The sequence below is a fragment of the Taeniopygia guttata genome, chromosome 26 (genome assembly GCF_048771995.1).
Source record: "Taeniopygia guttata chromosome 26, bTaeGut7.mat, whole genome shotgun sequence".
NCBI classification, from domain to species: Eukaryota; Metazoa; Chordata; class Aves; order Passeriformes; family Estrildidae; genus Taeniopygia; species Taeniopygia guttata.
The window spans coordinates 2,857,623-2,884,380 of NC_133051.1; the positions used below are offsets into that span (position 1 = coordinate 2,857,623).

The window sequence follows — 26,758 nt, forward strand, 5'->3', positions numbered from 1 at the left end:
GGACCCCTCCAGGTACATCTCAACATTCCCAGTTTTTTTTCCTAGTTCCTCCCCTCTTTTCTTCCTGTTTTTCTTTCTTTTTTTTTCCCGTTTTACCCTTTATCCACAAAAGTTTTGGGATCTTGTGGGATCCAGGCTCCATCCAGCCCCACAGGGAAGTGTCACCGTCACAGTTTCCCATTTTTCTATCCCAAATCCTCCCTTCCTGCTCTCCCCCAGGTGACAGCAGTGACAGAGCAGGGGGTGACACTTGGTTTGGTGATCCCAATGCTCCAAAAAAAACCCCAGAAGTAACCCCAAACCCCACACAGACCCCAAAGGAAAAAAAACCCTTTTTGTTTTAGGGGGTTTTTAGGTTTTTCTTGTATTTCCAGAGCAGGGCCTGTCCAGTGAGGGAGGTGACACTGGGATTGCTTTGTTTGATGATCCCAAGGCTCCGAAAAAGAAACCCCAGACCCCACGCAGTTCCCAAAGGAAGAAATCTCTTGTTTTTAGGGGTTTTTAGGGTTTTTTTTTTTTGTATTTCCAAAGCAAGGACTGTCCAGCAAGGGAAGTGAAACCTCTGGGGTGTCCCTGGTGCCAGGGGGACACAGGTTTGGGGTTCCTTTTATGGCTCTTCACCCACTCAGGGCATCGTCCCCACAGCGTTCTCCATCCCTTCCCATCTTCCCAGTGGGGTTTTTTTGGGATCCATGGCCAAATCCAGCCCCTCCACACAGATCCAGGACCACCAGAGGCTCCTCTTCCATGGATCCTGAGGCTCCTCAAGGTCACGTCCACAAAATCCCATTTTTTCCCCGCCGTCCGTCTTTTTTTTTTTTTTGGTAAAAAAACCCTTTCCCCCCTCCCCACCCACCCCAAAATCCCGCTCATCCCCCCAAAATCCGTCCTCCCTCAGCACTCCAGGGGTGCCGCCTGCACCTCCACAGCCAGGAGGTGTCCCCGGGGCTGCAGGGGATAAACCACGCGCACAGCCCCGGCCCTACGGAGCGACTCCCGCCGGGATCCGGCGCGTGCCGCCGCCCCCAGGAGCAGCAGGCCCAGCAGCAGCGCCGTCACCAGCGTCCCCTGTCCCCACGGCATCCCCTGCCTGGCCTCTTTAGTCCTGGCGGTCACACAGGCCACCCTGACCGGTGATGCCACCAAGGTGACGTGCAGACACGCCCGGTACTCGGTGTCGGGGCGCAGCCGGGTGATGTTGAAGCTGTGGGTGCCCGCCGGGATCCGCGCCGCACCCAGCCGCGAGCCCAGCGTCGAGCTGGCCCACGTGAGGTTGGAGGAGACGGCGTTGAGGCACGGCCGCCAGGCCAGCAGCACGTGGTGGGGCTGGACATCCACCACCAGCAGCTCCAGCTCGGCCTGGCCCAGCGGGAAGGAGCGGTTGACCAGCACGCGGACGCCGCGGGTGTCGGCGCCCAGCAAGTTGTGAGCCACGCACGTGTAGAGCCCGGCCTCGCGCGCCGCGATGGCGCGGATCTCCAGCGTCCCTTCGGAGTGCACCTTGAACTTCCCGTCATCCCCAAACGGCAGCAGCTTCGCGCCGGTCGGTGTCACCCAGTAAATCTCCGGCTCGGGCTCCGCCAGCGCCCGGCAGTGCAGGGCCACGTTGTCGCCCACCTCGGCCTCCAGGCGCGCTGGGATGCTGCGGGCGGAGATGAGTGGCAGGCACTGCTCTGTCATCTCCCGGAAAGGGACGTCGCGGATGTGGCGGCGCTGGAGGTCGGGGGGCTCGGCGCAGAGCGTGGACTGCGGCTCGATGAAGCGCACGCGGGGCCGCGTGCTGTTGACCCAGCGGATGACGCAGTCGCAGCGCAGGGGGTTGCCGTGGATGCTGATCTCCTGCAGGTTGGGCAGCGACTCCACCGTCTGCCGGTGCAAGGCACTTAGGGCGTTGTTGTTGAGCATCAGCGTCTCCAGCTGCGGAAGGTGCTGGAAGGCCTTGGGGTGGATGAAGGACAGCTTGGGGTTGTTGGTAACGTCCAGCTTGGTCAGCTCGGGGAGGTTGATGAGGGCGAACTGATCGATGGACACCAGCTCGTCCATGTTGTTGAGGCCCAGCTCCTTGAGGTGCAGCATGTTGGTGAAGTCGCTCTGCTTGACCCTCTGCAGTGGGTTCTTGTTCAGATCCAGGAATTTCAGGCCGGGCACTTGCTGCAGAGCCCTCTTGGGGACATCTGCCAGCTTGTTGTCGTAGAAGGAGAGGCTCTCCAGGCTCCTCAGCCCTTCCAGGGCGTAATCTGAGATCTCCCGCAGCTGCATCCCGGCCAGCACCAAACTCCGCAGGTTGCCCAGGGGCCGGAAATTCATGTCCAGGATGGCATCCACCTTGTTCCCCCCGACCATGAGGATCTCCAGGCTGGGCAGCATCTGGAACCAGCGGCTGTCCAGCGTCCTCAGCAGGTTGGAGTTGAGGTGGAGCCGCAGGAGGCTGCCCAGGCCGGCAAAGGCGCGGGGGGCGATGCTGCGGAGCCGGTTGTGGTTCAGGTAGAGCTCCTGAAGGTTCCCCAAGCCCGGGAAGCTGCTGTCGGGCAGCTCGGAGAGCTGGTTCTCCTCCAGGTGCAGGCTGAGCAGCTGGGGCATGTTCCTGAGCCCGAAATCCCAGACGTCGGAGAAGCTGTTCTGCGACAGATCCAGCTCCGACAGGTTCCGCAGGTAGCCCAGCTCGCCCTGCTCCAGCCTGGCAATGTTGTTGCTCTGCAGCAGCAGGGTCTGGGTGCCCTCGGGCAGCTCCGGGGGCACCGAGGTGATGAAAAGGTCGTTGCAGTCCACCGTGGCCGCCTCGCGGTAGGCGGAGCGGGGCGTGTACCAGGGCCGGATCTGGCACACGCAGCGCGGGGGACACGCCACGCGCCACGGCACCGTGGGCATGGCGCTGGCGGCCACCACGCACAGCAGCAGGCAGCTGGGCTGGAGGCCTCTCATTTTGAGCTGGAGAAGGTCACAGGGAGCATCCAGAGCTGGCCAGAGGGTGACAGCGGTGTGGGGACAGCGCCTGTGGGGGGAGATGCTCCATGCGAGCCCCTGGAAGCGTCGGGCCCTGCCTGGCGCCCCCGAAATGGGAGCTGAAAGCGCTGGGGCCACCTCAGTGAGAGCTGGGCCTCTTCTTCCTCTCCAAAGGAGTCATTCCTGTGCTCGGCTGCATCTTCCAGGCTCCTCTCGTGGTCATTCCTGGAAAAGCAGCAGACTTGGGATAGGGGAGGGTTTGGGCTCGTGGGGAACCAGGGGCAGGGACAAGGGACAGGTTGGGGAGGTAAAAACCTGAGGATGGCACCCCCAGGACCCTGCTCGGGACCCCAAAACTGCCCAGCAAATCCATTAATTCTGGTTTGTATCCGTGGCATTCACTGTGCCCCTCCCATCTGAGAGAACCTGGGTGGAATTATCCCATGGAATCTGCCCAGGACCCTCCAAGCAAATCTGTGAATTCCACTTTATATCCATGGTATTCGCTGTGCTCTCCCATCCCACAGGATCTGGGTGGAATTTTCCCGTGGAATCTGCCTAGGACCCCCAACGCGCTCCAAACAAATCCATGAATTCCACTTTATATCCCTGATTGAACTGTGTCCTCCCATCCCATGGGATCTGAGTGGAATTATCCCATGGAATCTGCCCAGGACCCACCAAACAAACCCATAAATTCCACTTTATATCCATGGTAATCTCTGCTCTCCCATCCCACAGGATCTGGGTGGAATTAACCCATGGAATCTTCCCAGGATCCCCAAAACAAATCCATGAATTCCACTTCATTTCCATGGCTTTTTCTGTTCCCTCTCATCCCAGAAAATCTGGGTGGAATTATCCCATGGAATCTGCCCAGGACCCCCAGCAGTCCCTGGATCTGTGGTTGAGCAGAACCAGAGCTGTGGGTTTTGGGAATAATTTTCCATGGGAATAATTTTCCATGGGAATAATCTTCCTGCAGGCTCTGCTCCCTGTTCCTCATCCTCCCCAGCTCCAAATTCCCCCATCCGGGAGCTCCAGCCCCATTTGCAGCCCTCTGATGGGATATTCCTTAGGGAAAAACATCTCCCAAACATCAGGAATTCTCAGGGTGGGGTTGGGATGGGTTTGAACCCACCGGCATCTCCTGCCCCTCTCCCAATCCATTATTTCCTCCAATTCTCCTGCTCGGTGCTGACCTCAATCCAACGTTTTTTTCCCTTAAAAGCCTCTCCCCCAGCAGGGGAAAAAAAAACAAAAAAAAAATCATTAAAAGAGTGGGAAAAGCAAAGTTTCAGTTTTATCCCCGCCGTACTCTCCCTGGAAAGGGCTCCCGAGCCAAGTTTATTCCACATCGACTCCTCCCGGATCGATCCCGCTCTTTTCCCTCCTTCCCTCCTCCTTTTAAAGCAGCTCCTGCAGAAGCAGCATGAAAGGAAAGGATGGATCCATCGATTCCCGCTTCCCTCTGATGGATCCACACCTTTCCTTTTAAGTGCTCCGGTGTTTTCGGGTCTATAAAAGTCTCCAGCTGTTCAAATATCTCGGGAATCTTCTCTCCTTAAAAAACAAATATTATGGAAGAATTTGGGGGTTTTATTTCTTTTCTTCGAGGTGTGAAGGAAAGGCTGGAAAATTTGCCTGGTTCCAACCCTGGTTTTCCAGGGAAAACGCCTCCAGATCTGCTGCTTTTGTCCATAATTGGATTTTATCCCATTTTTCCCAGCACAGAGAAATCTTGGATATGGGAAAATCCAGGGGATTGTGTGAATCACGGGATGGGAACTTGTGGGGAAATGGTGGATTTCGGAAAACTTGGGCCTAAAACTCATGGAAAGGAGCAAACTGGGAGAAAAGGAAGAATTTTGGCAGTGAGTGATCCCAGCTGAGGGGGGAAAAAATCCCAGGGAAGGATGGGGCTGATCCCGCTCTGCCTGGGGAGCAGCTCCTGGAATTCCTGCAGGGGTGGTGGCACCTCCAGCCTGGTGGGGACAGGGTGGCCCTGCCCGCTGGTGCTGCTGGTCCCGTGTGCGACATTCCCGAGGGATGGCAGCTCCCAGGGCTTTGCTGGGGGAGATCTTGGAGTGAGCTGAGCTTGGGGCTGCTCTCCAGCTTTTCCAGCTTCTCCACCTTCTCTGGATTCCCGTGATTCCTCAGCTTTTCCATCTTGGGATTCCCCAGCTTCTCCATCTTTTGATTCCCGGGATTTCTCAGCTTTTCCATCTTGGGATTCCCCAGTTTCTCCATCTTCTCTGGATTCCCAGGATTTCTCAGCTTTTCCATCTTGGGATTCCCCTGCTTCTCCATCTTCTCTGGATTCTCCATCTTCCCCAGCTTCTCTGGCTTCTCCATTTCCCCCATTTTCTCCCGCTTCTCCAGTTTTTCCATCTTCTCCATCTTCTCCAGTTTTTCCATCTTCTCCATCTTCTCCATCTTCATCTTCTCCACTTTTTCCAGATTCTCCAACTTCTCCATCTCCTCCAGCTTCTCCAGCTTCTCCAGTTTTTCCATCTCCTCCATCTTCTCCATCTTCTCCAGCATCCCCAGTTTCTCCAGTTTTTCCATCTTCTCCAGCTCCACCACACACCGGGCACAGTGGGACCTTCCCGTCCCTGTCACCCCTCCGGCATGGGCAGATGGGAAGTGGCCCTTGGATGCTGTGGGAAAACCCTTCCATGATCCATTCCCGTTTTTCCATCTCCACCCAGCCCCTGAGGGAAGTTGGAATGCTGGGAGCGGACAGGAGGGAATTATTGTGGGATTGTGGAATCCTGGAATGATTTGGGGTTGGAAGGGACCTTAAATCCCATCCAGAGCCATGGGCAAGGAATTCCCACTATCCCAGAGTGCTCCAGCCCAGCCTGGGACACTCCCAGGGATGGAGCAGCCACGGATTCTGTGGGAATTCGCAAGCTGGGAATGAGTCAGGAATCCTGAAATTGGGATTTTTTATGGAATCCTGGAATGGTTTGGAAGACCTTGAGGATGATCCCATTCCCGCCCCTTCCATGGGCAGGGGCACTTGCCATGATCCCAGAGTGCTCCAGCCTGGCCTGGGACACTCCCAGGGATGGAGCAGCCACGGATTCTGCGGGAATTCCATCCCAGCTCCTCCCAGGGAGGGATTTCATCCCCAAATCCCAGTGAAATAAGGAAACCGGGACTCGCCAGCATCTCCCAACTCCGAGCAAACCCCGGCGTGGGAATGGCACCAATCTCCCGCTGGAACGTCGGCAGGGAAAACGAACGGAGAAAGGAAGGGAAGAAGGAGAAGCAGAAGGAACAAAGGAGAAATAAAAAGGGACTGAGGCGAAATACAAGGAAAAAGGAGAAATACAAGGAAAAATGAGAAATACAAGGAAAAATGAGAAATACAAGGAAAAATGAGAACCATAGGGGAAAAGGAGAAATACAGGGAAAAGGGAGAAATACAGGGGAAAAGGACAAATACAAGGAAAAAATGAGAAAATAAAGGGAGAAAAGAGAAATGAAGGGACAAAAAAAAGAAATCAAAAGGGACAAAGGAGAAATAAAAAGGGACTGAGGCAAAATACAAGGAAAAACGAGAAATACAAGGAAAAATGAGAACTATAGGGGAAAAGGAGAAATACAGGGGAAAAGGACAAATACAAGGAAAAATGAGAAAATAAAGGGAGAAAAGAGAAATGAAGGGACAAAAAAGATAAAAAGGGATAAAGGAGAAATACAAGGGGAAAGGAGAAATACAGGAAAAAAGGATAAATACAAGGAAAAAGGAGAAATACAAGGAAAAAGGAGAAATACAGGGAAAAGGGAGAAATACAGGGGAAAAGGACAAATACAAGGAAAAATGAGAAAATAAAGGGAGAAAAGAGAAATGAAGGGACAAAAATAAGAAATCAAAAGGGACAAAGGAGAAATAGAAGGGGAAATGAGAAATACAGGAAAAAATGATAAATACAAGGAAAAAGGATAAATACAAGGAAAAAGGAGAAATACAAGGAAAAGGGAGAACTACAGGGGGAAAGAAGAAATACAGGGGAAAAGGGAGAAATACAGGGGAAAAGGAGAAATACAAGGAAAAAGGAGAAATACAAGGAAAAAGGAGAAATACAGGGGGAAAGAAGAAATACAGGGGAAAAGGATAAATATAGGGGAAAAGAAGAAAGACAAGGAAAAAGGAGAAATATAGGTGGAAAGGACAACTACAGGGGGAAAGGACATATACAAGTTAAAATGAGAAAATAAAGGGAGAAAAGAGAAATGAAAGGACAAAAAAGATAAAAAGGGATAAAGGAGAAATACAAGGGGAAAGGAGAAATAAATAAAGGGACGAAGGAGAAATGAAGAGACGAAGAAGAGATAAAGAGAGGGGCAAAGGAGAAATAAATAAAGGGACAAAGGAGAAATAAATAAAGGGACAAAGGAGAAATAAATTAAGGGACAAAGGAGAAATAAATAAAGGGACGAAGGAGAAATAAATAAAGGGACAAAGGAGAAATAAATAAAGGGACGAAGGGCCCGGAATGTCGCCGGCACCGTGGCAACCGCCCCTCATCTGTATTCCCGGACTGAGCCCCGCGGCCGCCGCGGCTCCATGGAAACCCCGAGCTCCAGGAACCCCGGGCTGGAGATGGGATTGAGGAGCTACGCTGGGAAAACTTCCTGTCTTTGGGGCGTTTTCAGAAATTCCGGGGGGTTTTGGTGCTCGGCGGTTGTGGGGCTGGGTGTTGGCGAGGCGAGGGATGGGAGGGTTTTCCTGGAATATGAGGGTTTTCCTGGAATATGAGAATTTTCCTAGGATGGGAGGGTTTTCCTGGGATGCGAGGCTGTTCTTGGGATGGGAGGGTTTTCCTGGAATATGAGAGTTTTCCTGGAATATGAGAGTTTTCCTGGAATATGAGCGTTTCCCTGGGATGTGAGGCTGTTCTTGGGATGGGAGGGTTTTCCTGGAATATGAGAGTTTTCCTGGATAAGGGTTTTCCTGGGATACGAGGCTGTTCCTGGCATAGAAGGGTTTTCATGGCATGTGAAATTTTCTCGGGATGGGAAGGTATTCCTGGAATGTGAGGGTTTTCCTGGAATATGAGGGTTTTCCTGGGATATTGAGGGTTTTCCTGAGGTGTGAGGCTGTTCCTGGAATATGAGAGTTTTCCTGAAATATGAGAGTTTTCCTGGGATACCAGGCTGTTCCTGGGATGGGAAGGTTCACCCTGTGTCTCTCACAGCAGCCTCCAGCTGCCATTTCAGGATTTTATTCCCAAAAAAAACCATTTCCACGAGTCAGGGAACACCTGGCAAAGTCTCTGCCGAGGTCTGAGCCGGGAGTTTTGCTTGGGAAAAGCGGCTTTGGAAGCATTTCCTTGGAGCTTTTCCCAAGGCTGGACAGGGTTTGGAGCCACCAGGATGGGCAGAATCCGCTCCAAACCCACCAGCACCGCCACACTGCTCCGCCACCTTTTCCAGTGATTTCTCCCCCCACTTAATCCTTATTTTGTGCACAAGGATGGGATTTTAAATATTTTTTCCCCATCCTCCTGCATCTCCACGGGCAGGGAGGGTGATAACGTGATTCCTGTTATTCCTGCTTGTCTGGGAGGCAGCCAGGAGATAAAAACACGGCCGAGAGCAGCGAGGAAGAGCTCGGATCTGGCTCTTATCTCAGCACTTCTCGGCCTCTCTCCGGCTGGATTTTAATGAGGAAGGCTTGAAAATCAGCCTGGTCTGCTCATCCGGGCGCTTCCAGCCTCTGGAATTGTTTTGCCTCTGGAATTGTTGTTTTGCCTCTGGAATTGTTGTTTTGCCTCTGGAATTGTCTCGGCTCTGAAATTGTTTTTTAGCCTCTGGAATTGTTGTTTTGCTTCTGGAATTGTTGTTTTGCCTCTGGAATTGTTTTGCCTCTGGAATTGTTGTTTTGCCTCTGGAATTGTTGTTTTGCCTCTGGAATTGTCTCGGCTCTGGAATTGTTGTTTTGCCTGTGGAATTGTTGTTTTGCCTCTGGAATTGTTGTTTTGCCTCTGGAATTGTTGTTTTGCCTCTGGAATTGTCTCGGCTCTGAAATTGTTGTTTTGCCTGTGGAATTGTTGTTTTGCCTCTGGAATTGTTGTTTTGCCTCTGGAATTGTCTCGGCTCTGGAACTGTTGTTTTGCCTCTGGAATTGTTTTGTCTCTGGAATTGTCTCGGCTCTGGAATTGTTGTTTTGCCTCTGGAATTGTTGTTTTGCCTCTGGAATTGTCTCGGCTCTGGAATTGTTGTTTTGCCTCTGGAATTGTTGCTTTGCCTCTGGAATTGTCTCGGCTCTGGAATTGTTGTTTTGCCTCTGGAATTGTTGTTTTGCCTCTGGAATTTTTGTTTTGCCTCTGGAATTGTTGTTTTGCCTCTGGAATTGTCTCGGCTCTGGAATTGTTGTTTTGCCTCTGGAATTGTTGTTTTGCCTCTGGAATTGTTGTTTTGCCTCTGGAATTGTTTTGCCTCTGGAATTGTTGTTTTGCCTCTGGAATTTTTGTCTTTGCTCTGGAATTGTTGTTTTGCCTCTGGAATTGTTGTTTTGCCTCTGGAATTGATGTATCGGCTCTGGAATTGTTTTGTCTCTGGAGTTGTTGTCCTGGCTCTGGAATTGTTGTTTTGGTTGTGGTTTTCCCCCCTCCAAACGCTCCCATGGGTTCCTGTGGTTTCCCCCATCCAGGCTCAGCCTCCATCCTGGAAAAAGGGGCAAAATTTGGCCCTCTTGGCTGCAAACTACACATTCCAGAGGGATTTGGATCCTGCAGGCATTCCCTAGGGATCGCCCATCCCATCCCGCGGGACACCGAGGGAGCTTTGGGGACGCTCAGGTCCCTGGGTTGGGTCCCTTCTCTCAAATTCAGCTTTTGGAGTTCGGCCTTTCCGAAGGTTCATTCCTGTCGGGATAAATCCCTGGGGATTCCCCCAACCTTTTCCCTCCTCCACTTGGAAAAATCGGGAGCGAGGCCTCATCAGGGAGCAGCGCCAGGGAGGGGTGGGCACTCCTGGGGACAGCGACAGCTCCTGGGGTGGCTTCCAGCTCATCCCGGACCACGGCCGGGATCAGGAGGGGATCTGGGAGTGAAATCCAGGAATGAAATCCATGAAATCCATGAAATCCAGGTCCCTCCCTGCCCCGCAGGAGCTGCCTCGGGGTGGCACAAAAGCCCCGGAGGCGACAGCTTTGTCCTCTGCTTGTGGCGCTGTGGGAAGCCTCAAATCCATGATTTTCAGACAAGAAACCTCAAATCCATGATTTTCAGCCGGGAAAGCCTCACATCCATGATTTTCAGACAAGAAACCTCAAATCGATGATTTTCAGCCGGGAAAGCTCAAATTCATGTTTTTCAGCAAGGAAAGCTTCAAACTTATGATTTTCAGACAAAAAACCCTCAAATCCATGACTTTCAGCCGGGAAACCTCAAATCCAGTATTTTCAGTTGGGAAAGGCTCAAATCCATTATTTTCAGACAAGAAGCCTCAAATTTGGGATTTTCAGCTGGGAAAGCCTCAAATCCATGATTTTCATCTGGAAAAGCCTCAAATCCGTGATTTTCAGTCTGGAAAGGCTCAAATCCATTATTTTCAGACAAGAAGCCTCAAATTTGGGATTTTCAGTCGGGAAAGCCTCAAATCCATGATTTTCATCTGGAAAAGCCTCAAATCCGTGTTTTTCAGTCTGGAAAGGCTCAAATCCATGATTTTCGGTCAGGAAAGCCTCAAATCCATGATTTTCAACCAGGAAAGCTCAAATTCATGATTTTCAGCAAGGAAAGCTTCAAACCTATGATTTTCAGACAAAAAAACCTCAAATCCATGACTTTCAGCTGGGAAACCTCAAATCCATGATTTTCAGTAGGGAAAGGCTCAAATCCATTATTTTCAGACAAGAAGCCTCAAATTTGTGATTTTCAGCCAGGAAAGCCTCAAATCCATGATTTTCATCTGGAAAAGCCTCAAATCCATGATTTTCAGTCTGGAAAGGCTCAAATCCTTTATTTTCAGACAAGAAGCCTCAAATTTGGGATTTTCAGCCGGGAAAGCCTCAAATCCATGATTTTCATCTGGAAAAGCCTCAAATCCATGATTTTCGGTCAGGAAAGCCTCAAATCCATGATTTTCAGCCAGGAAGCCCTGGAGCCATCTCATTTTATCCCTGCGCCTCAGGCCATGGGGTTAACCCGGAGCATTTGGAATTGTCCAAATTCTGCTGGGAAAAAGCTGGCTGATCTCTGCCCCTGGAGAAATCCGGGACTGGGGGGATGTAATTTCAGCTGGATTGTCCTTTTGGAAAATCCAGGTTTTTTTATCCCCCTGAGCTGCAGCTCTCTGCATTTTTGGGAGCAGCTCCAGCTCCTGGCAGCGGCTCCGGGCTGCAGCAGGAGCTGAACTCTGGCTGTGCCTGCGGATCCCTGTTCCCAAATCCCACATTTCCAACAGCAAATAAGGCAGAAAGGGGATGGGGGAGGATGAAAAAAAACCCTGATTTTTGGGTATTTATCTCCCTGCCACCTCTTTTTTTTTTAATGATTTGCAGAGCCTGGGCTTGTTTTTCCTCCCACACAGGGTCTGTTCCATGGAATTTCCCAATCCAGCCCCTTCCCATCCGGGCAGGATGGTCGCAGGTGAATTTCCAGAATATCCCGAATACTCCCCTCCTGCCCCATGTCCTTTCTGGGTGTTCCTGCCTTGTTTTTCCTGAGCCATCCCCAGGATCTCCTTCCTGAGGGATCATTTAGAGCCCTTCAGCCTCTCTAAGCCATCACTGAGGGTTCCAGAGAAATCTTCCAAATGGAATTTGCTTCCAGATTTTGGGAAATTCTGTGATCAGCGCTGCTCCGGTCCCTGCACTGGGAGCTGTGGGGAGCTGGGAGCCCCCGGCATTCCCACAGAGAAATCCGGGATTCCCTGAGCATCCCAGAGAAATTTGGGGTTCCCTGAGCATCCCAAGAAAAGTTCAGGATTTCCTGAGCATCCCCACAGAGAGATCCAGGATTCCCCAAACTTCCTAGAGAGGTTTGGGATTCCCTGAGGACGCCAGGAAAAGTTCAGGATTACCTGAGGATCCCAGAGAGATCCAGAATTCTGTGATCATCCCAGAGAGATTTGGGATTCCCTGAGAATCCCAGAGAGATTTGGTATTCCCTGAGAATCCCAGAGAGGTGTGGGATACCCTGACCATCCCAGGAAAAGTTCAGGATTCCCTGAGCATCCCCACAGAGAGATCCAGGATTCCCTGAGCATCCCAGGAAAAGTTTAGGATTCCCTGGACATCCCAGAGAGATTTGGGACGCCTGGAACATCCCAGGAAAAGTTTGGGATTCTCTGAATATCCCAGAGAAATCCAGAATTCCCTGAGCATCCCAGAGAGATCCAGGATTCCCTGAACATCCCAGAGAAATCCAGGATTCCCTGAGAATCCCAGAGAGGTTTGAGATTCCCTGAGAATCCCAGAGAGGTTTGAGATTCCCTGAGAATCCCAGAGAGGTTTGGGATGCCCTGAACATCCCAGGAGAAGTTCGGGATTCTCTGAGCATTCAGAGAGATCCAGAATTCCCTGAGCATCCCAGAGAGATCCAGGATTCCCTGAGCATCCCAGGAAAAGTTCAGGATTCCCTGGACATCCCAGAGAGGTTTGGTGACAATGGGCGAGCAGCCGGGGTGACACGCTGTGCATGGACACATAAAATTAAACTTAAATTAAAATTTTCTCAGCTCTGGGATCCGGATCCCACCGGGAATTCCCAGCAAAATTCCCGGGAAAAGGGCCGGGGATGCCAGAGGGGCCGAGGGAGCAGGAGGGCGATGGAATCACTCAGCCTTCATTAGCGAGATGACAAATGAGAATTGCAATTAGTGAGCGGTTAATTGTTCTGGTGGCTCTGCAGACTGGGGGAGCTAATTGTGCTCGCTCCCAGTGGGAATGGATCGGGAATGGATCAGGAATGGATCAGACAATGGATTGGGAATGGATCAGACGTGGATTGGGAATGGATTGGGAATGGATCAGACGTGGATTGGGAATGGATCAGGCATTAATCTGGAATGGATCGAGAATGGATTGGGAATGGATCGGGAATTGATCAGGAATGGATCAGGAACTAATTGGAAATTGATCGGCAATGGATCAGGAATGGATCAGACAATGGATTGGGAATGGATTGGACAAGGATCGGGAATGGATTGGGAATGATCGGGAATGGATTGGGAATGGATTGATCATGGATCAGGCATGCAATGGGAATGGATCCCAAAATGGATCGGGAATGGACTTGGATCAGGAATGGATGGGGAATGGATCAGGTATGGATTAGGAATGGATTGGGAATGGATCAGGAATGGATCAGAAATGGATCGAGAATGGATCAGGAATCCATTGGGAATGGATCGGGAATGGATCAGACAATGGATTGGACATGGATTGGGAAAGGATTGAACAAGGATTGGGAACAGATTGGGAATGGATTGGGAATGGATCCCACCTGCCAGGAAACACCAGGATCCCCATCCCATCCCATGGGTCCCATCCCATGGATCCCATCCCATTCCCTAAAGGAGCTGTGGGATTTTGTTGGGATCAGGCTGGATTTTCCCATCTGGTGGGTGCAGGGGGAAGGCTCGGGATCCACATCCCGCTGGAAAATCCCGCTCTGGAAGCCCAGGGAAGGGCTCAGCCTCCCAGAATTCCATAAAAACAGCGCTGCTCCATGCAGGGCACAGCTGCTGTGTCATTCCCAGTGACCTTCCCAGCAGGAATGATCGATAATTAATTCCTCATTAACACCGCCTCATTTGCAGAGCAACTCCCCCGAAACCTCCCCCCCTTCCCCTTCCCGCTCCAAGGGCAGCAGGATGGGGACAGGACGCTCCCGGGAATGTCAAAGGATTTGAGTTCCCAAATCCAGGTGGTTTTCCATGAACTGTGGGATCCGGAGGACACAGAGGCCGGGAAGCGCATCCCGAGAAATCCACTCCCAGTGCGGCACTGGAAACGCTGCAGAAGGCGGCTCCCGGAATTCCAGAATCCTGGACTGGGGAAAAACCTCTCAGCCCTCAGATCCAGAGGCTGGGAATGGCCGGGAGCGCGGCCCCTCGGGGTATTTTGGGATGAAATATTCCTGCATCTCGGCATTGGTGTGGGATTCCCTCCAGAGGGATAAATCCAAGCTCCTTCCACTTCCCCCAGGCAGGGAAAGAGGGCCGGGAGTGGAAATCCAGGTCATTAAAAGTGGAAAAAAAAAAAAAGCCGGGAATGATTCCCTGGGTGTGATTAAAACCGAACCCGTGGAGGTTTCTCCAGAGGTTCCTGTGGTTGGGAAAATATTCCTGTGGTTGGGAAGAATGTTCCTGTGGTTGGGAAAAATATTTTTGTGGTCAGGAAAAATATTCCTTTGGCTCAGTGCTGTTGCTGCAGGTGGGAATGCTGCACAGGGAAGAGGCTGGAGAGGGCTGGAGAACTGGGAATCTCACTGGAGAACTGGGAATTCTGCTGGAGAACTGGGAATTCTGCTGGAGAACTGGGAATTTTGGTGGAGAACTGGGAATTTTGGTGGAGAACTGGGAATTTTACTGGAGAATCAGGAATCTCACTGGAGAATTGGGAATCTCACTGGAGAACTGGGAATTTTGCTGGAGAACTGGGAATTCTGCTGGAGAACCAGGAATCTCACTGGAGAATCAGGAATCTCACTGGAGAACTGTGAATCTCACTGGAGAATTGGGAATTTTGCTGGAGAACCGGGAATTTCACTCAGGCGCGGACGCTCCGCCAGGCCCTTCCTGTTTCCAGCTTTTTTCTCTTCATCCATGGATGAAACTGCTCCTCCCGGAGGAAAGGGAGGCAGGGATGGGGCAGCGATTCCAGGGAATTGCAGCGTCGGGAATGGGCGCTGGGATGGGGTCACAAAGAGCAGGGAGACTCCCAGGGCTGATCCCATGGAATTCCAGCTCAGGATGGCACCTGTGGGAGTGCCGTGGGATCAGAGCCATTCCCAATCCCAGGGAAGCCTCTCCCTGTTTTTCTCCTGGAGCATTCCGGCCTCCTTAGATGCCAGAAAGGCCTGGAATGACCAAACCCCTTGGAATCACATCCCAGCCTTGTCTGCAGGATCCGGGATTTTCCTGGGGGACTCGATCCCACCCTGGGGATCCCTGGATCCCACAGCCACTGATCCAGAACCGGGATGCCTCTGGAATTCCACAAGAACTCTGGAATTCCACAAGGACATGAGATGCCGATGACAGGGGACAGCCTAAGGTGGCCCAGCTCCTAATTCCCGACAAATTCCAAGTCTGGAATCGCTGAAAGGTTGGAAAGGAGAAAGCTCCAGCATTAAAAACAAAACAAAAACAAAAACAATGGGAAGAGATAAAAATCCAGGCTTTTCAAGCAGATCCAGCCCCGCCAAGGAAAGGGAACAACCTCCAGCATCCCAAAAAAAAAGCCGTGGATCGGCGCGGATGCCAAGGAGTCATTAGGAATCCTAAGGAAAACGTACGGTTGCCATGGCAACTGCCAGGCACGGCTCCGGGGCTGCCTCACCCCCTCCCCGGGCACGGAGCGGATCCGTGGGATGAAGGCAAATCCCTCTGGAAGCGCCGGGAAACGCTCGGGGAGTTGTGGAGGGGAAGGAGCAGCGCTGTTTTTATGGAATTTTGGGGGCTGAGCCTCTCGCGGGGCTCCCAGAGAGGGATTTTCCAGCGGGATGTGGATCCTGCGCATCCCCCCCGTGCACCCACCGGGTGGAAAAACCTTCCCTGATTCCCGGTAAATTCCATTTCCAGCTTATCTGAATAAAATCATTGCACTGAGCGCTGGGGTGGGGGGTGTGGGTGGGGAGGGAATTAATCCATGAAGGAAAAACTGGGATGAGCCAGGGTGAGCTCAAACACCTCTGGGTTTGGAGCTGGATCTGGAATTGCCCTGGAGCAGGAAGGAAAAGCTTTGGAGATCCAAGGAACATCCCAGCTGCTCATCCCCCTCATTCCCATGGAAAAATCCCTCCGTTTCCAGGGATTCTGCAACAGGAAATAGGAAAATCTGGGAAAGGCAGCAGGAAAAACTGATCCCTGTCCCCATAGACCTTGAGGGCTCCTGAGGGAACCAAATCCCTTTTCCAAATCCCTTTTCCAAATCCATTTCCCAAATCCACTTCCCAAATCCACTCCCCAAATCTATCTCCCAAATCCATTTCCCAACACAAGTATGGTCACAGCAGGAGAAATTCCTGCTCTCCCATCTTTTCAGCATCTTGGGAATTTAAGGAAAACTGGGAAAATCCATGGTCAAGGCAGGGAGGACAACCCTGCCCAAGGAAGCAGCACTTCCCAAGAGGATTTTTCTGGGAAAAAGGAAGTCAAGGAATTATTAAAGAACCATAAAAACAGCTGGAAAATGCCCCTGAAATCCCTTTTTTTTTTTTTTTTTTTTCCCCACAAGAATTCCATGGAAAGGGAATTCCAGAGTGGATGGAAATTCAGGGACCTGGAATTCTGAAGGACTGACGCTGATCCTGCCCCTGGGTGCTTCCAAAGGGATGAATCCTGCCAAACTCCGGGAATTCAGGAATGCCGGAGCTTCCCAGAGCCGGGATTGGGACAACCAATCCCGGGAGCTCGTGGGAGTTGGGAAAAGTGACTCAGAAATGGGACCGAGCTCAGAATTTTCCATGGGAATCAGAACATTCCTGGGAAAAGGGTGGCTCGGTAGCGATTTTCAGATCGGGATCAAAGCCGACGCCCTATTTATTTTTTGGGGGTTTTTTTGTTGTTGTTGTTGTGTTTTGTTTGGTTTTGGGGTTTTTTTTGTTTTTTTTTTTTTTATTTATTTATTTCAAGGCGAGGGAGAGGCTTTGATGAGGCGTCAAACACCGCTTGGAGCAGCCAAAATATTCCATGAAATGTAAGGATCATCCTGGAAGAGGTGACAACCACACCATGGAAAAGCTTTGGAAAAGCTTCTCCTGGCACAAACCAAATCGACGTATTTTTTATGGATCATAAATAGGAAAAATCCTTTTTTTTTTTTCCTTTTCCGGGTAGAATTTGTACTTTTAATGCTTCCCCCCATCTTTATTCCCAAAGGTCCTGCTGGGAATCAGGGAGGAAAAGCTGCTCTTTTTCCTTCCTAAAAAAGATCTGGATCAGGCTGATCCTTTGGGAAAAGATGGTTAAGATGCAAATCCCCTTTTCCTGCTGATTCCAAATTCCTCATTTAAAATTCCTTAGTAAAGCCTCTCCCCCAAAAATCCAAATTTTTTTTCCCAGCCTGGATTCTCCTCATTTTGACCACCAGGAAGGACAAAGCACCAACCCCCAAATTCCACCCGGGATTGATTATTTTTGTAGGGATCATTCTAAATTCCATTAAAAATGGCATTTTAACAGAGATTGGGAGACTCTGGAGAGGGTCAGGAAGATCCAGGATCATTCCTGGAGGGAAAACCCGGCCTTAATTCTGAGCAGAGCTGGTGAATAATTTATCCTGAATGATTTATCCCAAATAATTTATCCCGAATAATTTATGGATCCAGTCTGGGTGAGACGAGCCCCAGACTTCAGTCCCAATTAAGGCCTTTGTGAATTGTCTGGGAACAGATCCCAATTTTTCCCATATTTATTTATTATCCGGGATCTCGCTCCAAACAGAGCCGCCGCACAATTCCTGCTTTTCCCAAGTGTTTGCAAACAGCTCCCACTGCCAGGATTCGGAGAGGGGCCGGGGTTTTCCAGCCCTATCCCACCTTGGAATCTGTGGGAATTTGCATGGAAATGATCCCCAGGGTCTCCTGGCTGGATGGAGAGGGGACAGCAAAGGCTCTCAAGGCGATTTTCCCAAAAAAATCCTAAAACTCAGCCGCTGGATCCACCTTTTCCAAAGCCTTCCATAAATAAAAGGATGGCCTGGAATGCTGCTGGGAATTCCAGAGGCTGCCTGGGTCCTGTGGAATTGGATGTTGGAAGTGGCCAGGTTTATCCAGGTTTATCCCCCACTCAGGAGCAGCGATCCCGATCCCAAAATTCCACCCCAAAATCCCAGTTTATCCACAGGGAACGCCCCCAAATTTCAGGAGTTTTAAACTCATCCCATTTTCCTGCTCATCCCGGTGCCCTGGTGGGAAGCAGCAGCTGGGATTGGGATTCTCCTTCCCGAGCTGAGCTGGGAATTATTCCCTTGGGAATAATCCCATAAAACCAAAGTCATGGGGGAGAGAGAAATCCCAGCCATCATTCCAGGGGCTGGAAATTTGGGATTGGGAACAGACAGCAGGAACAGCTCCTTCTTCCTGGAAAAGGGATTTGGGAGCAAAAGCGGGGGTGGTGATGGATTTTTGTGTCCCAGACTGGCACTTGGGAATGTCATCCCATGGAATGTCCCGGGGAAGGGAAGAGGCGTTAATGATCCAGGAGAAAATCTGGGAATAAAGGGGCAGAGCTGCATGTTTGGGATTTACCTGTGGGATTCATTCCCGACCTCCCCCACGCCAGCTCTGGACATTCCCAGCATCCTCCCAGTCCCTGTCCTGGGCAGGAAATCCAGGATCACGTCCCTAAACAGCAGGGAAGTGTTTTTCCAGCTGAAAGCAGGAGCAGGGATCATCCCTGGGCTTCAGGAGCAGGAGCTGTGGCTGGGCAGGGCTGCTCCACCTCTGGAATGGGAATTCCATGGGAATCCGAGCTTCCATGGGAATGGGAACAGCTCCTCTGAACCCTCGAGGGGACAAATCCAGCTCAGCGCCCGCGGAGTTTTGGGGAAAGTGAATTCTTGCGGCTCCGAGGCTGGAAGGGGTCGGGATGGGGTTGGATCGGGGTCCTGCAGAATTCCCAGCCCTTTTCCCTGTGCCAGAGGGATCCCACAGGCTTTGGGCATGGCTCAGCTCCCGGTTTTCCTTTGTGGGTGAGAAGAGAGATCCCAGTCAAAGGGAAGGGTTGGGAATGGGAAGAGAAATCCCAAAGGGAAGGGTTGGGAATGGGAAGAGAGATCCCAGCCAGAGGAAGGGGTTGGGAATGGGAAGAGAAATCCCAAAGGGAAGGGTTGGGAATGGGAAGAGAAATCCCAAAGGGAAGGGTTGGGAATGGGAAGAGAGATCCCAGCCAAAGGAAAGGGTTGGGAATGGGAAGAGAAATCCCAAAGGGAAGGGTTGGGAATGGGAAGAGAGATGCCAGCCAAAGGAAAGGGTTGGGAATGGGAAGAGAAATCCCAAAGGGAAGGGTTGGGAATGGGAAGAGAGATCCCAGCCAAAGGAAGGGTTGGGAATGGGAAGAGAGATCCCAGCCAAAGGAAGGGGTTGGGAATGGCCAAGGAGCAGAGGTCGAGCCCGGACCTCAGATCCCGATCCTGCTTTGCCCCTTCCAGCGCTGCCAGCAGGTGCCAAAGCCGCTCCCACTGCCCGCAGAGGGGACACGGAGAGCCGGGAATGCCAGGAAAAGCCTCAGCAGGGCGGGATCAGCATCCTGTGGCACAGGGAGCAGGGGCTGGAGCCGGGAGGTGCTGCCCCATGTGCCGGGAGAGACCTGAGGGACATTCCCAGGACAACCCCCAGGACAGGGAATGTTGTCCTGAGGCACCTCCCGTCGCCGCAGGCTCCGGCTGCGGGAGGCAGGGATGAGCCATTCCCATCCCAGCTTTTCCAGGGGCTCTTCCCGCACCCAGCCTGCAGGATCGGGGCTCCAGAGAACGCGGGGTGGGTCCTGGCTCGGCACCGAGGAGGGGACACCGAGGGGACACCGAGGGGACACCGAGGTGACACCCGCGCTTGGCTCCGGCGCTCTCAGCCTTGGCACATCCAGGCTGGAGGAAGCGGATCCCGCTGGCAGCGCCCACCTGCAGCTCCAGCCACAGCATCCCCGGGAACGCCGCTCCCAGGGCTTCTCCCGCTCCTCCTGGCTGCCTCCCATCCCTTTTCCCAGGCTCTGGGAGAAACCAGGACCGGGCTGAGCAGCGGGAGAGGCGAGGGCAGCGCTGGCTCAGCCACGCACGGAGCGCGGGGTCCCTGCCGGCCCCGAGCCCTTTCCCGGAGCGGCTCCCGGGATCGCCCCGGGGCTCTCCGGGCCCGCAGAGGGCTCAGCCCCGGGCAGGGTCGGGCTCAGCCCCGGGCAGGGCCGGGCTCAGCCCCGGGCAGGGTCGGGCGCTGGCACAGGGACCCGGGCACTGCGGCGGGGAGGGGCAGGGCTGGGCAGCCGGGGGAGGTAAACACAGCACCGCCACGGAAAGCAGGAAAATGACATTAAAACGACACCAAAATGACACCACGGCTATTCCCGACGTGTCCTTTGCCATCACCTTTGCTGTCCCCTCCTCCTCGGCTGGCTGTCCCCTCCCCGGGGTGGCCGAGGAGCTGAAGGAGGGCTGGGCAGGAGCCCCAAGGACCGCGTCGTTCCTCTATTTCACACTCAACGTCCCTCCCGTCACATTTTCCGCGTCGCTCGGGCACCGAGGGGTTAATGGCCGGGAAGCGCCGCTCCCGCCCGGATCGCATCCTGCCAGCATCCCTGGATTCCAGCCCCGCCGGCGGCTCCGTGACCAGCGCATCACCCCCGGGCCCGCCGCCCTCGCCCCTCATTCCCACCCGTGCCGGGGTGAGGATCCGCTCGATCCCGGAGGAGTTTCCAGGAGCGGGATTGCAGCTCCCCGCTGTACCTGGGAACCATCCCTGCTGCCTCCCGTCCCTTTATCCCCTCCCGGAGCGCCTCTCCCCGTCCATTCCCTGTTTTTTATCCCCCACCCCGTTTATTTCCAAACCATTTCTCCTCAAATCCATCATCGAGCAGGGAAAGCAAAGCTCAGGAATGGGAAAAAAACAACCCCGAGCGATCCGCCGAGGCGCCGGCTCGGTGCTGCAGAGCGCAGGAGCCCCCCCAAAGTCACCCCCGGCCCAAAACCCAAACCACGGCGGTGGCCCCCGACTCACCCTCCGAGTGTGTCCCCGTCCCCCGGCGCCGCTGTCACCGCGTGCCACCCCCCGCCACAGCTGCCCGCACATCTGGCTCGGCTGGCAGACAAAAGGCCGGGTGGCTTCGGAGCTGTCACCGCTGGCGGGGTCTGTCCTTGTCGCTTAGGACGGGGACAGGGCCAGCAGGACCCTCCGGCCACGCTGACCCTCAGGGCTGGAGGCGGCGGGCAGAGCCCTTCACCCTTCGCTCGCCCGGCGCCTTCGCAGCCGCACAGTCCCCGCTCCCCCTCCTCCTCCTCCTCCTCCTCCTCCTCCTCCCTCTCCTCCCTTCTCCCCTCCCTCCCCAATCCTCCTCCTCCTCACTCCAGCCTTGTCGCCACGACGTGCCACCCACCCGAGGCAGCTCCTGCCTTAACCCCTGCGGCTCTGGCAGCCCCCGCGGCCTCTCCCGGGGGATGTTCCCGAGGGATGAAGGCGCTCCCGGGAATGCTGAGCCATCCCTGGGGATCCGCAGCGCTCCCGCTGCGCCACCGCCGTCCCCTCCCCGCAGCCGGGGGTCGCCCAGCCCGGGGGCTGCGGGGGTGGGTGGGAGGGGGAAGGGGACGCTCGGTGGATTTGGGATTTGTGTCCCGAATCTCCTTCTACCCACGGGGATTTCTTGGCATTCCCAAAGATCCGGCCGCGTGTGACCCGTGTCCCTCCCCGAGGGGACAGCGCGGCCACCCCGCGGGGGTTCCAGGCTCGGTCCCCAGGCAGGACGCGCTGCCAGTGGCTCGTTTTCCCCAAAAAGGGATGTTCAGGGACTCCTAACCTTGAGGAAAAAACTGGGAAAAATCTGCCTTTTGCTCTGCAGAGAGCCGGGGTCTCAGCTGTGTCACCCAGAGGGGGGATGGAGACCCCCACCCATGGTGACACCCAGCGTGACATGGGGACAACGGCAGCTGTGGGGCTGGGACAAGCGCAGGATTTAGGGCGAGGGCAGCTCAGCACCCCCAGCTTTTTATTGTGCATCCCAGAAAAGCTTTTCCCATCCCCGGGGAGTGACAGAGGGCCCTGGGGAGGGAGGGCGGTGACAGCGGCCATCGAGTCCCCATTTCACGCTCGGCTTGGCGAGCGGAGCCGGGGGCTTGGCTCCTTCCCAGAGCCACGGCCCGGGGCTGGGGCCGGAGCGGGGCTGGAACTGGGGCTGGATCTGGGCTGGAACTCGGGGCTGGATCTGGGCTGGAACTCGGGGTTAGACGGGGCTGGAGAGAAGCTGGGGCCAGAGCGGGGCTGGAACTCGGGGCCGGAGCGGGGCTGGGGCTGGATAAGGTTTGGAACTCGCGGTTGAAGAGGAGCTGAGGGCTGGGGGCTGGATCCGGGTTGGAACTCGGGGTTGGAACTCAGGGATGGAGTGGGGCCGGAGCGGGATCGGAGAGAGTCTGGATGAGGTTTGGAGCTTGGGGTTGGAACTCGGGGCTGGGGGCTGGATCCGGGTTGGAACTCGGGGTTAGAGCGGGGCTGGAGAGAAGCTGGGGCGGGACAGGATCAGGTTTGGAGCTCGGGGTTGAAACGGAGCTGAGGGCTAGAGGCTGGATCCGGGTTGGAACTCGGGGTTGGAGTGGGGCTGGATCAGGGTTGGGACTCGGGGTTGGAACTCGGGGTTGGAACGGGGCCGGAGCAGGACTGGATCAGGTTTGGAACTCGGGGTTGGAGCGGGGCTGGGGGATGGATCCGGGTTGGAACTCGGGGTTGGAGTGGGGCTGGATCAGGGTTGGGACTCGGGGTTGGAACTCGGGGTTGGAGTGGGGCCGGAGCGGGGTCGGAGAGAGTCTGGATGAGGGTTGGAACTCGGAGCTGGAGCGGGGCTGGGGGCTGGATCCGGGTTAGAACTCGGGGTTGGAATGGGGTCGGAACGGAACTGGACCAGGTTTGGAGCTCGAGGTTGGAGCAGGGCTGGGGGATGGATCCGTGTTGGAACTCGGGGTTGGAGTGGGGCTGGAGCGAGGCCGGAGCGGGACAGGATCAGGTTTGGAGCTCGGGGTTGGAGCGGGACAGGATCCGGGTTGGAACTCGGGGTTGGAGCGGGGCTGGATCAGGTTTGGAGCTCGGGGTTGGAACTCGGGGCTGGGGGCTGGATCAGGGTTGGAACTCGGGGTTGGAGCGGGGCTGGATCCGCGTTGGAACTCGGAGCCGGAGCTCGGGGCTGGAGCGGGGCCGCGCACACGCCGAGGAGAGCTCGCAGAGAGCTCGCAGAGAGCTCGGAGTGACCTGATTTAATTGGCAGCACTTCAATGGCATCGAGTCCCTGCCCGGCCCCCCTCGGCAGAGCCCTTCTGCAGGCACCGAACGGGAGCTGGGCTCGGCTTTAGAGGCGCTGCCGGGCTTGGCAGCGCGTCCCCGCGGTCAGGGGGGCTCAGCTGCGCCGGCCCCTCCAGGATCCTCCAACAGCAAAAGGAAAAATCGGAGGATTCAGCCAGCACTGGGTCATGAGAGGAAATAACCCGTTTATTTTCCCCAAATCCCGTTAGCATCCTGTGGAAAGCACTGAGGAGCTCCCGGTGGGCTGGAAAAGCCCTTCCAGGTGGATTTTAGGGCTGGAAAAGCCCTTCCAGGTGGATTTTAGGGCTGGAAAAGCCCTTCCAGGTGGATTTCGTGCCCATGCCCGCTGCCAGGGCTGGGGACACCTGGAGCACGGGTTGGTTTTAAATCCACTGTGTTGTGGGGCTGGCAGGGAAATGCCCCTTGAAATTTCCCAAATCCCTGTGGAAGGTTCCTGGTGGTCTGGAAAAGCCCTTCCAGGTGGATTTCAGAGGTGGAAAAGCCCTTCCAGGTGGATTTGGTGGACTGGAAAAGCCCTTCCAGGTGGATTTCAGAGGTGGAAAAGCCCTTCCAGGTGGATTTGGTGGACTGGAAAAGCCCTTCCAGGTGGATTTTAGTGCTGGCAAAGCCCTTTCAGGTGGATTTTGTGTCCGTGCCCGGTGCTCCAGACATTCCCGGGGGGTGGAGAAGCATTTCCCGGGTGTCTTGGAGCCCAGTCCCTGCCCCATCCGGCCTCGCCCGGCTCCTGCCGTGCTGCTGCAGAGGCTGAGTAATTCCTGAGGCTCCCGAGATGCTCCTCAGGCAGCCGAGCACGTCCCGATCCAGCTTTTAATTGCGTGGGATTGCAGCCGAGTTGGCTCTGATTTATCCTCCCTGCTGCGCCAGCACTTCCCCCCGGCCGGCTCCGGGATCCTCCTGGAGAATATTCCCTGGAAAAGGGTTAAAAATGTTCCATGGAGTAGGGAAAAAACCAAAATCTTGGTGTCTGGAGTGGATTTTTCCCTCTCACACTTGTGGGGTTGCGAGATTCCCGGTTTTTTCCCCTTAGGACACGAGGTGAGCTCCTCGGGGAGCTGCCCTGAGGAATTTTCCTGGAATCGGGGGATTTAGAGGGTTAAGCCAGGCTCAGCCAAGCTCAGCTCTACCAGACCTGGATGATCAAAGGGCTCCAGCGCCTTTTATTTTCTTCTGGATCAGGAAAACCTCATGGATGGAGGAACCCTGCAGGCATCCCAAATCCCATTTTTAACTCTGCTTCACCATCCCAAATTTAAGCAAATTCCCATAAATTTGGGGCGATCCAAGGTCACTCCTGTGGCAGGGATGGGAATGGGATCCCATCCCCTTTCCCAAGCTGGAGGTGAATTCCCAAATCCCGAGCCTTGAATTCAGGGCTGTCCCACCCTCTTTGCACATTCCAAGAATTCCCCACTTTTTCACTCCTTCCCAAATTCCATTTTTAACCCTAAATCACAGCAGCCTCCCCAAATTCCCACCTCCTGCTTGTTCCCATGAAGAGATCCCGGAATCCTCTGGAAAAGCCTTCCCATGATCCAGAGGTGGGGAATGTTCCTCTGCTTCCTTTATTCCCTGCATTTATGGCCACCATAAAAGCTGCCCATAAATCAGGGCCGATCCCATAAAAACCGGGAATAATAGGAATTAGGGCCTGAATGGGAGCGGCTCCTTCTGCCAGCACTGGGAATGTGCTGGGATTTATCCTTTCCTCATTCCCAGACATCTTCACGTCCACCTTGGGAAACAATTCCAGGGGTGAACACACCTGGTGGGGCTCCCCGTTTATGTGTTTTTTTTATGGAGAATATGGGATTTTTTTAATGGATAACATGGTATTTTTTTATGGATAAATGGGGATTTTTATGGATAACATGGGGGAATTTTTTAATGGATAATATGGGATTTTTTTATGGATAATGAGGGTTTTTTAATGGATAATGGGGGGGTTTTATGGATAATGTGGGAATTTTTATGGATAACACAGGGGTTTTTTATGGATAACGTGGGGAGTTTTTTCATGGATAATGAGGGTTTTTTATGGATAATGTTGGAATTTTTATGGATAACTTTTTTTTTTATGGATAACATGGGATTTTTTTTTTATGGATCACATGGGACTTTTTTTATGGACAACATGGGATTTTTTTTTCATGGATAACATGGGATTTTTTTAATGGATAACATGGGGTTTTTTTTTATGGAGAACATGGGATTTTTATATGGTTAGCATGGGATTTTTTTAACGGATGACATGGAGGGTTTTTATGGAGAATGAGGGGATTTTTAATGGATAATGTGGAGTGTCACTGTCACAGGGAGGCCATGGGATGTCACCATCATGGGGGTGTCATTGTCACAGGGGACAGTGGGGTGTCAGTGTCACCATCACGGGGGTGTCACCATCACAGGGGACAGTGGGATGTCACTGTCACCATCACGGGGGTGTCACTGTCACCATCATGGGGGTGTCACCGTCACCATCACGGGGGTGTCACCACCACCATCATGGGGGTGTCACCATCACAGGGGACAGTGGGATGTCACTGTCACCATCATGGGGGTGTCACCATCACCATCACGGGGGTGTCACCATCACAGGGGACAGTGGGATGTCACTGTCGCCATCATGGGGGTGTCACTGTCGCCATCACGGGGGTGTCACCATCACAGGGGACACTGGGGTGTCACTGTCACCATCATGGGGGTGTCACTGTCGCCATCACGGGGGTGTCACCATCACAGGGGACAGTGGGATGTCACCGTCACCATTACAGGGGACAGGAGGATGTCACCGTCACCATCATGGGGGTGTCACCACCACCATCATGGGGGTGTCACCATCACAGGGGACAGTGGGATGTCACTGTTGCCATCATGGGGTATCACCATCACCATCACGGGGGTGTCACCGTCACCATCATGGGGGTGTCACCGTCACCATCATGGGGGTGTCACCATCACAGAGGACAGTGGGATGTCACTGTCACCATCACAGGGGTGTCACCATCACAGAGGACAGTGGGATGTCACTGTCACCATCACAGGGGTGTCACCATCACCATCACGGCGTGTCACCGTCCCAGGGATCCCCTCACCCCAGCCGTGTTTGGCTGCCCTCCCCCCGGAGCTCTGCTCGGGGACATTTTTCCCACTGGGGACATTCCGGGTGGGCGGCAGAGCCCGCGCTGGCGGTGTCACCGTTCCCATGGCAACGGGAGCCACCTCGTCCCTCCCTCCGAGCTGTGGGGACACACCTGAGTGTCACACACCGGGCTGGGGGCGTGCAGTGGGATTTGGGGAGGAATTCCCCCCTGGGAGGGGCTGGGATGGAATTCCCGGAGCATCCGGGGCTGCTCCATCCCTGGGAGTGTCCAGGGCCAGGCTGGAAAAACCTGGGATGGTGGAAATGTCCCTGCCCGTGGAATGGAATCACTGGAAATCCTAAATTTGGAATTTTAGGTGCCTTCCATCCCAAGTCACTCCATGGATCCAGTCACACCCTCGGAGCTTCCCTCCCTCTCCTTTTCCCAGCCCTTCCCGCCCATCCCGGAGCTCCAGGCTCCGCTGGCTCCTCACAAACCCTCGCTGGAGGCTGGACAGGGATAAATCCCAAGGAAAAC

General features: G+C 53.8%; 2 protein-coding genes and 1 non-coding gene across 4 annotated transcripts; 1 reads left to right on the forward strand and 2 right to left on the reverse strand.

Annotated features, from left to right (window-relative positions):
- Positions 1-498: 498 nt before the first annotated feature.
- LRRN2 (leucine rich repeat neuronal 2) lies at positions 499-21,366 on the reverse strand. Of its 2 annotated transcripts, none has more exons than XM_030292098.4 (2): positions 21,214-21,366; positions 499-3,168 (listed from the first exon to the last, which is right to left on the reverse strand). In XM_030292098.4, exon 2 carries the CDS (start codon positions 2,920-2,922, stop codon positions 895-897), a length of 2,028 nt encoding a protein of 675 aa, XP_030147958.4. In that variant the 5' UTR covers positions 2,923-3,168; positions 21,214-21,366; the 3' UTR covers positions 499-894. The 2 variants fall into 2 exon arrangements, with proteins under 2 accessions (XP_030147958.4, XP_030147957.4); XM_030292097.4 differs by lacking the exon at positions 21,214-21,366 and adding an exon at positions 20,838-20,977.
- Positions 4,368-4,448, reverse strand: MIR2975 (microRNA mir-2975). Its single transcript, NR_048983.1, has one exon. It is a non-coding gene; the product is annotated as a microRNA mir-2975 (primary transcript).
- LOC140680664 (uncharacterized) lies at positions 11,248-23,301 on the forward strand. The gene is made up of 3 exons (XM_072918676.1): positions 11,248-11,552; positions 16,367-21,218; positions 23,086-23,301. Exons 2-3 carry the CDS (start codon positions 20,148-20,150, stop codon positions 23,299-23,301), a joined length of 1,287 nt encoding a protein of 428 aa, XP_072774777.1. The 5' UTR covers positions 11,248-11,552; positions 16,367-20,147.
- Positions 23,302-26,758: the final 3,457 nt, after the last annotated feature.

Excerpts from the sequence above, each read along its gene's own strand:
- LRRN2 (XM_030292098.4), bottom strand. The coding sequence starts at position 2,922 with ATGAGAGGCCTCCAGCCCAGCTGCCTGCTGCTGTGCGTGGTGGCCGCC.
- LOC140680664 (XM_072918676.1), top strand. The coding sequence starts at position 20,148 with ATGACATTAAAACGACACCAAAATGACACCACGGCTATTCCCGACGTG. Across the intron at positions 21,219-23,085 it reads CGACGTGCCACCCACCCGAG|CACTTCAATGGCATCGAGTC; the intron begins GCAGCTCCTGCC and ends TTTAATTGGCAG.